Source organism: Rattus rattus, chromosome 7 (genome assembly GCF_011064425.1).
Source record: "Rattus rattus isolate New Zealand chromosome 7, Rrattus_CSIRO_v1, whole genome shotgun sequence".
Classification (NCBI taxonomy): domain Eukaryota; kingdom Metazoa; phylum Chordata; class Mammalia; order Rodentia; family Muridae; genus Rattus; species Rattus rattus.
In genome coordinates this window covers 89,351,787-89,364,846 of record NC_046160.1, presented here as the reverse complement: position 1 = coordinate 89,364,846, position 13,060 = coordinate 89,351,787, and the positions used below count along the sequence as shown (strand labels likewise).

At 44.3% G+C, this 13,060-nt stretch overlaps 1 protein-coding gene across 1 annotated transcript in view; it reads left to right on the top strand.

The window, feature by feature from the left end:
- Positions 1 to 324: 324 nt before the first annotated feature.
- Kcnh5 (potassium voltage-gated channel subfamily H member 5) overlaps positions 325 to 13,060 on the top strand; it is a 285,962-nt gene continuing 273,226 nt past the window's right edge. Inside the window, exon 1 of the mRNA XM_032907944.1 lies at positions 325 to 658. Coding sequence (XP_032763835.1) covers positions 586 to 658 — 73 coding nt within the window. The 5' untranslated portion in view covers positions 325 to 585. The remainder of the gene's footprint in view (positions 659 to 13,060) is intronic.

The following is a 13,060-nucleotide window of genomic DNA, read 5'->3' as shown; positions in this document are numbered from 1 at the left end:
GGCGCTCGCAAAGCCTGGGTAGAAGTTTGGCTGCCTTGGGCAGCTGTGAAGCAGCTGCGTGACAAGGATGGACTAGGAGACCGAGGGAGCAGAGAGCTAAGGAATGGGGTCTTAGCCTGAACTAGGGGTGGGGAGAGGAAAGTCGAGTTGCTCCTCGCTCTCTCCCAGAGCCCGGGCGCGGGGCAGAGGGAGAAATGCTGAGCCCGCGTCCGGGCTCCTGCCTCCTCGGCAGCATCTTCAGCAGCAGCCTCAGCATCAGCACCGGCGGGACAGCGACAGCGGGGGCGGCGCAGGCGCACTGTGCCCGGCGGAGCCTGCAGTTCCCCAGCCCCGTGTGCGGCACCGCCACAGTCTGGGCAGCGGCGGCCGGGGGAGCGCTACTACCATGAACTGCTTGGTCCTCCTTCCCAGAGCTGCTCATCCGGGTCGGGCTGGAGACACACTCAGGGGACCCGGCCGCCGCCGCCGCACCCCCTTTTCTTTCGGCTCCATCTCCACTACCTTTTCCTCCTCTTCTTCCACCTTTTCTTCCTGCTTCCCCCCCTCCCCCGCCGCGGATCCTGGCCGCTGCTTTCCAGACCCAGGATGCCGGGGGGCAAGAGAGGGCTGGTGGCTCCGCAGAACACATTTTTGGAGAACATCGTCAGGCGCTCCAGTGGTAAGGAGAGTTGCAGTTCAGAACATTCCCCACCTTCCTCCCGCCCACGGCGCCCCCGTCCTGCCCATCCCATCCCTCTCCTAAGGGGGGAGGGGGTGTAGGCAGTGGTACCTGATGTCCTAGGGTGGGTGGGGGCCAGGAAGGGGCGGTGGGGGGACCTAAACTGCATTTGTTTCCTAAGAGAGATGTACCCCCTCCCACCTGTCCAGACCTTAGAGTAGGAGCTAGGAATGGGGGTGAGTAGAGCGGAGGTCCATCAGAATAGCTTTGAATTTCACTTTTGATGCTGATTCTCTCCTTGTCCCATCGCTTTCCAAACTGGCTGCAAGCGCTGACCAAATTCTTAGAGCCAGGTTTTGGAGGAAGCTTTCCTTTTAAGTTGGGAATGACAGGGAAAGTGGCCACTTCATCAAATTTAAGTCACTAGGATGGCTTTTGGACCCACTGTGCGCATCTGAAAGTACCCTGCCTTAGGCCGAGTAGTAGGAATTGAACTCTTAGGAGTCAGTGCTTGGAAAATGGGAAGGCCGATTTAAAGTTTTGTGTTTTTTTTTTTTTTTGCTCTTCATTGTGTGCTGGTTTCTAGGTTACATATTGCCTACTGCACTTGAACAGGAGAAGGCTAGAGACAAAGCCATAGTTTCTGTGCTTTCAATGCACTTGGGAAAAAGACTTGAAAAATATCACTCTACCTTGCTCCTGCACATTAAGGCATCCTGCCTCTGAAGTGCCTTTAAATACCATCCATTTATATGTGGTCAGACTATAAAAATTTGATCTTCTGGGTTTATGCATCTTTTAATTGTTTTTTTAAAACTCTTTTACATGATTTTTTCAACTCCACAAGCAAAGTGTATGGACTGTTATTTAAGGGTTTCTCTTTGGAATCCCTTTTTGGAGAACCATGAGAAAGATAATTCTGCCCATGGGTTTGAGTGGAAAAACAGTGGGAAGGTTCTGTGAGGTCTGTGATTCCTTGTTCTGTCCCTCACTCATGGGAACTAAGAGTATTTGGGGGGCTTACACAGCAGACACAGTGCGGGTCATTTGCCCGGAAACGTGGCTAAGATCTTTGGCTGTGGGGGAGAGGAGCACACACAAACGATGACAAACAAGCAGGCAGAGTGGTAGCTTAGACAACACCACTTCTTGGATTAGCGTCTCTCTTGAAACTAGGCTAGCAAAGGCATCCTTGGAACTGGAATAACCTTAGGTGTTTTCTTTAATGTTCACCTTGGAGTTTGCTTTGGAGCCTTGTGACTCTTCCTTGTGACTCTTAGTCCGTGTGTGATTCTGTGTAAGTCTAGAGCACCAACGACACACTTGGATTAAAAAAAAAAAGCTTATAGTACTGCACAGTCATTTTAATCTCTGCAATATTTTTAGCTACCCTAGTGTGAGGTTCATATGCACTTTCAGTTTTATAACAATAGAAATTAAAATATAAGTTCATGATGGCACGAAACTTCTGTATTAACTCACTGCCTTCTTTTTATGAGTATCTCATGCAGGTCTAGAATTCAAGGAACATTGCTGTTAAGACTATCAGCGGCTGGGTGGGATTAAAAGGTTACTGGAGTCAGCTACTTACAGGACCGTGGTGATTTTCTTCCAAATTTCTCATCTTCTTGAGTTATTCTACTTCACAGTTTGGTTTTTGAGGGGAGTTTTCAGGGAAGACCTTAGAAAACCAGACCCATAGGCCCCCTGCCACTCTCCGTGGTGGCAAGGGAGACAATGAGAAGTCCCGGATTGGTTTATCATTTTAGCAATATTGGTGGCACAACTTTCTCAGGTGGGACCCGGGATCAGATGGTCATGAGTACATTTCTGTCCAGTGCGGCTTGGAATGAAGATGTACGTCATGTGGCCAAGGCCTGTCTCCTCCCCTCATGTCCACTTGTGTCTTGCACCAAGCATAGGAATGTTTTACCTTATTTACGCTCTGGGAGTTGGATGGTTTCATTAACGTAGCGCTCCTTGCCCTGGTTAACAGCAAGAATGAGTGAGATTTACCTGCTTTGACACCTAGGGATCCCACCTTTGTTGTCTATGCCCGACTTTGAATCGTTATTGGATATACATCCTTGGGATTTTGTTGGGAATGTGTTAGAGATTTGGGAATTATGCATATCTATATGTAGTCAGCACCTAAAGGCCTCAACAAGTACCTGAATTGAAAATTGCAGAATGTGATTGGTCTATCCGTTTATGTGGGAGGGCCTTCCCATTGTCATTTCTACCTGATTTGGCAGAGAAATTGAAAAATTCACCCGAAGAGATTGTTTAATTAAGACATAACAGATACAATTCCCTCTAGGATTCTCATAGAGAGATCAGGTTTGTCACACTGAAGATTTAATCATTCACCAACTTAATAACATTGGGAATGCACTGCTGGCAGAGGTTTAGTGGAGGAAGTCAAGGAGGCAGCCTTCCCTGTTGATTTAGGAACTCAAGACACAGAGGCTGCAGTTTATACTGATGAGCTCCCATACTCACACAATATCATTTTCTTTGGAAAAGATCGGTTCCTGCATGGAGTCAGATAAACGTGTGTAGGAAGAGGCAGAGATGACATGGAAGGCTAGACAAACAGGTGCCCACCCAGACAGACATCCACCCAGACATAGAGATGGACACAGGAGAGGCAAAAAAGTGCATAATTCACACAGATGGACAGAGACATGGAGAGAAAACCAAAACCACACACACACACACACACGCGCACACACACACACCCAAAGACACTGAGACACATGTACACACAAAGACACATGAGAGAGAGAGAGAAGGACATGAAGGAGGGGGAAGGAGAGAGAGAGAGAGAGAGAGAGAGAGAGAGAGAGAGAGAGAGAGAGAGAGAGAGAATACCAAACATTTATTTTTGTCCATGGGTAGCTTGTGACTTGAGAGCCCAGGCAGCTAGGAATCTAGCAGACAACTTTTTGATAATGCAGACCAAATGAGCAAGGGGAATGTCAGATCTGCACAGAGTTTCCAAAGCTCAGGATTTTATAATCAATCTCCGAAGTCCTCATCTACAGTTTCTGGGGGTACGGTGCCACCATCTATGCTCTGAGTGGCCATGGTGACCTCTCTGCTGCTGTTTTACTCTCTGCATTTTTCCTCCTTATTTACTTGAGTGTTTTAGGCCAGAATTGCAGGTTGTTAGCGGTGACTATGTCTGTAAAGTAGAGCAGTGCGCACTGTTGCATAGGATGGACACATACATATTTTGGTCAACTCTCAAAATAGGAGAAGCAAGGAATTCTCCCCTGAAGTTTTAAGATTAAAGACTTGATAAAACAGATAAAAGGAATGAATATGATAATCCCTAGCTTGTAAACACAGAGAGCATATTATTTTTGCAAAAATTTGTAAAGGTCAAAGTATGAAGACAACAGGAACATTTAGATAAGCATTAAAAATAGAGTTTTGATTTTGATTGACATATTTATAGGCTGTGGTGTAGCATTTCAATATTTGGGTACAATGTAGAATGTTCAGGTTATAGAAAGTGGCATATCTACCTCCTTGAACAATTATCATTGCTTTGCCTTAGAAATGGTTGGTCTGAAATGTCAGATTGGCATTCATAGAGAAGTTTAAGTGTATATTTGGCTATTTGGGTCAAAATAAGCTATGAAGAAGGGAGGGCTTGAGAATTGTGGTCAAGTCCATGACACCTGAACAGCGCTATTGTAGAAGGCTCCTTTCCTGAGTAGCTATGGACCAAGTCTGTGTTGGCATTGTCAGGAGCTCCTCCCTCTTTATACGGTCCATATTCATGCAAGCTATCTGTCAGTAAAAACTAGGTTGTGGAGAGATGTAAAATTACATGTGGAGTTAAATACCCAAGGGACTTTTACAAGGAATATTAGTTTCAAAAGACAAAAAATTATATTAAAGCTCTCAATGTTCCCTTCCTCGTGGGTAGCATATTTCACCTGCATGCTCATCCAGAAGGCCTAATGGATACCTAGCTGTGGCTAGTTTGGGTGATGGCAAATTAGAATGCTGTTTTTGAAAAATTATAAATTCAAATCAACACTTTTGATGTGAGGCTGTCCACTAATATTAAAGTACTGCTAAAAATTAAGGAGTTCCCCCTTTAATGAAAATCTAGAAGCGGGATTTTTTTCTCTTTGGGGAAGAAGAACTCAGGGAAGAAGAAAACAGAGAAGAGAGTGCTTTAGGAGCGACTCATCTTTCAAGAGGTTCTCAGGAGCTTCAGTTGTCCATTCTGAAGGACTTCACCTTCTTTACTCTGTCACCTCTTCCTTGTAAAATGATTCCAAAAATTGTTTTCATGCTGTATCTGATATTTAGAAACAAGGTGGTATTAACAGAATCCCCCCAGGAGAAGAAACAGTGATTTGGCATCAAAACAAAAGGGGAAAAAAAAAACTTAATCATGACCCAACCTGAAAGGAACAGTGTTAGGCAAATGGTTTTTGTTGGCAATGTTATAAAGTTATTGATTATATATATATATGAATATATATATATATATATATATATATTCTTGAATGGCCTTCTGTTACATTTAAGACACTGTTCAGGAAATATTGATACAACCACATATTGGTTTTGAAGCTTCGGTTTACCCAAGTCTTATAATGCACCACTTTAATGTTTAAAATATCAAAGAGGTTGAAATTATACTGACCACTTCCTAAATTATATTGACAAATAACCAAGAATATCATCTCACTTCTGAGCCTGCACCACATTACATAATGAGCGCGTGCACTGCTGGCTAAGGGCTGCTTTCTCCTGCTCCCCCTGCCTCCTCCTCCCCCCCTGCCTGCTCCCGCTCCCCCTGCCTGCCCCCGCCCCCCCTCCCTGCTCCTGCTCCCCCTGCCTGCTCCTGCCCCCCTGCCTGCTCCCCCTGCCTGCTCCTGCTCCCCCTGCCTTCTCCTGCTCCCCCCTGCCTGCTCCCCCCCTGCTCCTGCTCTGCCCCCTGCCTGCTCCCCCCTGCCTCCTGCCCCCCTGCCTGCTCCCCTGCCTGCTCCTGCTCCTGCCCCCCCTGCCTGCTCCCCTGCCTGCTCCTGCTCCCCCTGCCTGCCCCCCCCCTGCCTGCTCCATCTCCCTCTGCCTGCTCCTGCCCCCCCTGCCTGCTCCTGCCCCCCTGCATGCTCCTGCCCCTGCCTGCTCCTGCTCCCCTGCCTGACCCCCTGCCTGCTCCTGCCCCCTGCATGCTCCTGCCCCCTGCCTGCTCCATCTCCCCCTGCCTGCTTTGCTCCCCTGCCTCCTCTTGCCCTCCTGCCTGCTCCTGCCCCCCTGCCTGCTCCTGTCCCCCTGCATGCTCCTGCCCCCATGCATGCTCTTGCCTTCACTAATGTCTATCTTTTTTGCTGGATTCCAGAGGTAGAATGTATAAGAAATCCATTTACTTAACCCTCTTTCAGTCATTCTTCTAAATAATAATCTACTGTATTTTTAACAGAAGGTAGCAGTAATTGGTAACGACTGAGTGGATTTCCACTCTGAAGCTTTAAAGTTCAGTCAACATCCATCTTTAGCTTTCATCCTGATGCTCTCTTGAAGGGAGCTGTGGTTCACACTCCCCAGAGTGAGCCTAGGCAGAGGTTGTGTGGTCATCAAGCATCTGTGGTTACCATTTACCACAAGAGGTCACTGTAGTTTCCGCCACAATTAGTGATCAGCCAGTATCTTTCCTTTTAGCTCTCTTCACCCAGACTCCGCAATTATGATGGGGGCGGGGGAGGGGAATCTACATAGTGTTTGTGCATAAAAGGAAATACACAAAACATAAGGCAAACAAGAAAGTCCAGTCAAACAAGGTACTTACTTTTTTTAATTATTAATTTATTTACATTGGTGACAATTGCCTTAAGACTAAACAAATATGATAGCAATAAAGTTGTAAATATTAACATGTGATATTGACTAATCACACATCATGAATAATTATAATGTGACATTCATAAGATGTGGTTTAGATGAATAGGGAACTTATACTATCAAATGAAAATTTAATTTCAGTGTCATGGCAATGTATGCAAAAGACAAAGTTTTCCTGTATATAATGGTTTAATCTCAGAGAGATGGCTATGAATTTACTATTTCAGCAGAATTTTTCTTATGCAGATGTTTTTATATAACTTATATTAGACTTGAGGTACAGTCAGTTCATAACTGTACTTTATTGAAAGAGAGAGCACAGATTTATAGTTATTTCCATAGCCGATGTGTAATTCTAGCCCTTTGATGTTTCCCAAAATTTGAAAATAAATTTCAAAGCTAAAACAAATTATCTTCAAAGTTCCCCAGGTTGTTAAATTCCAAGAAGCATGATTAGAAATGTATTATTCTGAGAGGTTCAGTTTCCTACTGACCAGCATGCACTACCAGTGGTGTAAGAGGCCAGACCTAGAAATATTTAATCAAGTTAAGGATGCTATGCTTATTATCATAGCAATAAATTAGTATGTTAGACATTATCTAAGCATTTGGCTACATGTGGATACTCAGACCTCACATTCATAGTGATACGTTTGTATGAAGGGTAGGCAATACCTTTGGAATATATTAAGTTTTCATACGGAAAGAAACTAAAAAAATCAATGGGCAAGATATAGAAATGAGTGTTGGTTTAAAAACAATTTGAAATTTTACTAAGAATGATTTTGTCCTTTTTAGGGGCTCTGGTCCAATCAAAGAAATGTAACTGTTAAATGTCATGAAAGTCCTATGAGCTTTAAGAAGTAAGCAGTTTGAGATCTGAGCTTCAAAGTAGATCAGTTTCTAGTCAGAATGCTGTATATATAGGGCCATGAAAGTGTTGGAACATGAGGGTAACTCCTCAAGGATACACATCTGCACCCAACCCCTCCCCCAGCTCCCCTGTGCAGTCCACAGAAAAGGCTGGTGGAGGAAGTGTATTTGATTTGGCTTCTAAGGTAACCAAGTTGATAATTGATTCTTCCAAACAGTTCTGATTATGTCCGTGAAGGGAATTGGCTAAGTAATTACGTAGCTGAAGATGTTTATTTACACACTGTATGTATCTGAAGGCAGAAATACAGCACAGAACGTATCACCAGTACCCATGAGAGCATGCTTGCATCCCAGTTCAAGTTGATGTGCAAACAAAACGTTCTCTATCATCTTCGTTTTAATCCCCAGGGCCTAAAATGCTGGACTAATTTGTATTTTAAACAGTGCTTATCAATTTTCATATTCTAATTAAATTATTTTCAACAACTTTGCAGTTAGAACTTATTAATATTTGAAAACCAGTCCTTGCCCGTTTAACAGAGTTTTACTGATGGTCAAAACAGCTTACAGTCTAGGGAGCCAGTTCTGATTGCCAAATGTAACTAAATAGTGGTCCACTGACTTGCATTTAGGGAAAGGTTATCCTTCCTCCCAGTCCTTTCTGCCTATGCAATTCCTTCTATTTGGGGGATAAATTAAAGCGAAAGAACTCATTTCTGTTTATCTTGTCATTGCCTTACCTGCACCTTGTAGCCTCCCAGGTAACAACAGGACCTGGCTCACATGGTTAGAATGGTGGTTAAATATGTGCCAAGTGCAAGGGAAACAGTGCATCGGTGTTGACAGTTATTAGTTGTTTAAATCTTTGGATGCCCCAGCTGTGGTTGAGGTCTTCAATTTTGAGTTTCTGTCTAAATCTCTTTGCCACAGAGGACTTCCAGCTTCCTAGCATTCCTCTCAGCAGAGTGCTCTCCTTTGGATCGTTATGGTTTTGTGAGACTTCAGACAGTATCTCCCTATCCCATCCTCTTCACACACGGAATCTGTCTCCTTTCACAACTTTCTCTCTCTCTCTCTCTCTCTCTCTCTCTCTCTCTCTCTCTCTCTCTCTCTCTCCCTTTACTAGATCTCGTCTCCATCCCCTCACCCTCTCTTCTCCTTCCTGGTCCTCAGTGGATTACCTTCCTCCCTTCACTCTCCTCTGCTCATCTCCCTCCACTTTCCAGAGCAGTTTTGTCTGAGGTCAGGGTTTGGCCTCCATCTTCTTTGTCTTGTGTGGGCTGTGGCATCTGGAGTTTCCCTTCTTGTTCTTCTCATGTGTCATCTAAACTGTGGCCGGACTTGGATTTATTTACTTTTTTTTGTGTCAAATCCACCAGTTTTCTGTGTCATTTCATCACCACAGTCTAAGGCCACTTAAACACTTTTGTCCTTCTGTCTAGAAATCTTAGGTTTATATTTGCCTCCCCACTCGGCACAATGCTAGTCTCAATTTACCAAGAACATGAGAAAGCCTACAGGGACGGACTCTGCACCCATTCCCTTTGCTGCTCCTGTGGATGCTGTGTGCACGGTGTGTGAACTTAGGGGCCTCATTGAACACGCTCAGATCACAGCTAACTTTCTGTGTGCTCAACATATAGGAATACAACACCCAAAGGACAGTGGCTCATTAGGTGAGCTCAGGAACAAGGCTTCCGGGAGTGAGGACTGAATGAGGGAGACTCTCTCATCCATACCCAAAACAACCTGTCCCAGCCGAGAGAACAGTGTTCAGGGCCGCTGATAATTTTATGAAACTCCGCTTCCAGGGTCCGTCTTTCTGTCACTCCTCGGCCTCACTCCAAAGTGATGCTCAAAGCTGTTCTGATTTTAACTTGGGTCTGGAAGGGCTGCTGGGGAGATAAGGGGATGGGGAGGACACACAGGTCCCAGATATTAAACGGTACCTCATAGGCAGGACTTAATACAGACTTACTTTTCATGGAATTTTTTGGATAAGGTAAGATATGGGAGATTTTTTCTACCCTTTTGAGACCCAATGAGGGCAAAATATTAAATAACTTGGAAGCCTCTAAAGTCATTAGCTGAGCTTTAAAGTGTTGGACTCAGTTGGTCAACGTTTTCCTAATGTGTAGTCAAACCCCGACAGAGAGCTGAACAAACAGGACACCGGAGCACCACCTTACAACCTCCAAACAATGACATGTTACTTAGTGTAAAGGAAGGGTCAGCTTGGATTGTCCCAGTATCCGGACATGCTCTGTGAAGACAGCACAAACCAGGGACTCCCATCTCTGTGTAACCAGCCCTGTGAACATGGGCCAGGGAGGAAAGTGAGTTGGCCTTGTAGATAACTCTTTCCCTTAGACAGGCAGCTCAGTGGTTCTCAACCTCCCTAATGCTGCACCCCTTTAATACAGTTCCTCATGTTGTGGTGAACCCCCCAACCAGAAAATTATTTTTGTTGCTACTTTATAACTGTAATTTTGCTACTGTAAACCATAATGTAAATAACTGATATGCAGGGCTGGAGAGATGGCTCAGGCTGCTCTTCCAGAGGACCCAAGTTCAGTTCCCAGCACTCACGTGGCAGCTTACAACCGTCTGTAACTCCAGTTCCAGGGGACCTGACACTCTCACACAGGCATACTTGCATGCAAAACACCAACGTGTGTGTATGCAGATAGCCTTAGGCAACCCCTGAGAAAGGGTCATTCAATCTCCAAAGGGGTCAACATGACCTACATGTTGAGAACCACTGGATTATCTCCTGTTACATGGAATGCAGAATGAAAAAAATACAGAAAACTGAAATAAGCAAACAAAACAAAATAATAACAACAACAACTTTTCATCTGGAAAGAGGGAGCTTCAGTTGGGAAAATGCCTCCATCAGATTGACCTACAAGCACATCTGTCAGGACATTGGATAAATGATTGATAAAGGAGACCCAGCCCACTGCGAGCTTTGCCACCCCTGGGCAGGAGGTCTTGTGAAGTAAAAGCCAGGTAGCTGAATGTGAGTTTGGAGAACAAGGTGGTGAGCAGGGCTCCTCTGTGATCTCTGCTTCAGTTCCTGTCTCCATGTTCTTTCCTGCTTGAGTTCCTGTTCTGATTTCCTTTCAGGATGGACTGTAAGCTGTAAGCTGAAGTAAACCCTTTCCTCCCTGAGTTGCTTTTGATCCTGGTATTTTATCACAGAATAGAACCAAACTGAGATACCTTTTTTCCTCCCTCCCTCCCCCTCTCTCTCCTTTCCTCCCTCCTTCCCTCCCTCCCTCTCTCTCTCTCCTTTCCTCCCTCCTTCCCTCCCTTTTTTCTTAAGCGTGTGTCCGAGTGGGACTGGTTTTAGTTGAAATTCTTCATTAGTGTTACTGCTGTAGATGTTTGATTGTCCTAAAAGGCTAACTTTGAAGAAAAATATAATCCCTTCAGAAAAGACTCTTGTTAAAAAATGTCTATTTTGTAAGCATCAAAATGAAGCCTGAGTATTAAATAAGTAACACATTTCTCTCCTGGCAAACACATCTGGACGGTTTAGCTCTTATTCTCCAAGATTATATAACTAGTAGATGTCTAAAGCTTTAGGTATTTTCAGACATTTCATTGGGACAGGATTCCGTAGCTAGTTGTCATCAACTACCTCAAGGTGAATGTGTCATGTTTTGTGAGTCAATGGATCATGTAGGCAGTCTTGGCAGCCGTGTTTTGGGCTAATGATTCTGATCAGTGTTTCTAAGAACTCTTAGAAACAGATCTCACGAGCAAATCCATCCTATTAAAAGTGGAAGCTGGGGGGTGGGGGGCGGAGCCATAGCCCATGAGTAAAGTGCTTGTTCTACAAGCATAAGGACCTGAGGTTGGGTCTCCAGTACCCAGAGAGAAGTGGGTATGGCTGTGAATCTGTAATCTCAGTACTGGGAGACAAGCAGATCTGGTGAGGTTGATGGCTAACTGGTCTAGAGAAACAGCAAACAGCTCCAATGAGAGACCCCATCTCGGAAGTAGGAGATGGGGAAAGAGACAGAGGAAGGCACGTGACATTGATCTCTGGCTTCAACATGCACACATGTGGGTGCATGACTGCACACACAAATACCAACTTAACTGCTGATTGTTTTTTGTTTGTTGTTTTTTTTTGTTTTTGTTTTTGTTTTTGGTGGCGGTGATGGTGGTGGAAAAAATATTCTCTGTAACAGTTCTATTCTTTCCAACAGTGGAATTTCAGGACTCGATGTTGAAGTAGCTCCTTTCTGATCCATGTTGGCTAGGTAGAGAATGATGAAGTTAACTCCATCCAAGAAACACAGAAACTTGAAAATGTACCTTTGATCTTGAAGGAGGTGAAACATGGAGGCATATTTTTATCTTTGATGACAGCTGAACACGTTTGAATAAATTAACAGATTTTTTTTTGCATATTTCAAACTCCCACAGTGATGGTCTGCTTAATGCTGCCAATATTATTAGATACTTACTAATTAGCCTTAGTCTGGAGCATACGAAGTGCATGTGTCTATACACTGGCTGCATTTTTACAGAATTGTAGGGAAAGGTGTATTTTGTAAGAACGTAAAAGAAACCAGCCTTTTGTAGAAATGCGAAATGCATGTACCAGAAATCAACACTGTAGATGGGGACAGTACACATAAATTATTTATGCCTTTTATAAGCCATATGTATCAAGATTTTGTTTAACCCAAATAAAATGTGCTATGTACGCTTCAGGGGCTTTTCTGTTACTGCCACATGAAACTTAAAGATGTCTATAAATATCACTCACCCAGAAGACAAGCTCAGAAAAGTAATATTGGCTCCCTGACTCAGGTTCACAAGTTTTCAGATGCTATTCCAAGTGTGGGAAGTCTGCTTAAGTTTGCCTATTATTCTTATTAATTACTCTTAATAATGTAGCTTTTTCAAGAAATGGGCCTAGCCGAGTCCTCGTATAGTCTAGATAAAAAACATTGCTTTGTAATTGTCATTACTTTGTGACTACCTTAATGGAATGGAAATGTTAATTTTATTCTCCCAGCAAAGATTGATGGTTGTGTAATAATGTACCTTGACCTCATGGGTCTCAGGGGCTGGAAGGGGTGGGGCAGCTGTGCAACAAACACACAGAGAACCTCTAAGTAGAAACTGTGGTCAGCGTTTTGAAGGAAAAGGAGAGAATGCCCAGGTCCCAAGTAACAGGGACTCGTTTTGATTGGAAGGCAATTTTGGGAGGCCCAACTAAATGGTGTGAGGTAACTGGGAAGACGCTTACTGTAGGCAAAGAGAAAACATGCAAATTCCTGCAAGCAGAGAGAACAGGAGTGGATGGGTGCATTGCGAAGCAACGTGGGGAGAAAGAGCAGTTGGAGACTGTGTACCCCAATCCCCCCAATCCCCCCAACAGACCTCCTGAGCACTAGGGTGCTTGTCTGAAGGTTGTGGAGGGGCAGATACATGATCACTGCAGTGACCCAAGCAAGAAAGGATGGTAGTGGTTTGACTTGGGAGAGTAGCAGTGGGGACACAGAGGATGGGATGCTTCCAATATGTGTCATTTGTAGAACAATTCGACAGCAGGCATGGAGGATGATGGCTAGGCATTTGGCTCGATGTCTGTGTGTAGAGGGAAGTAGGGAAATTTCCTTTGAGATGGGG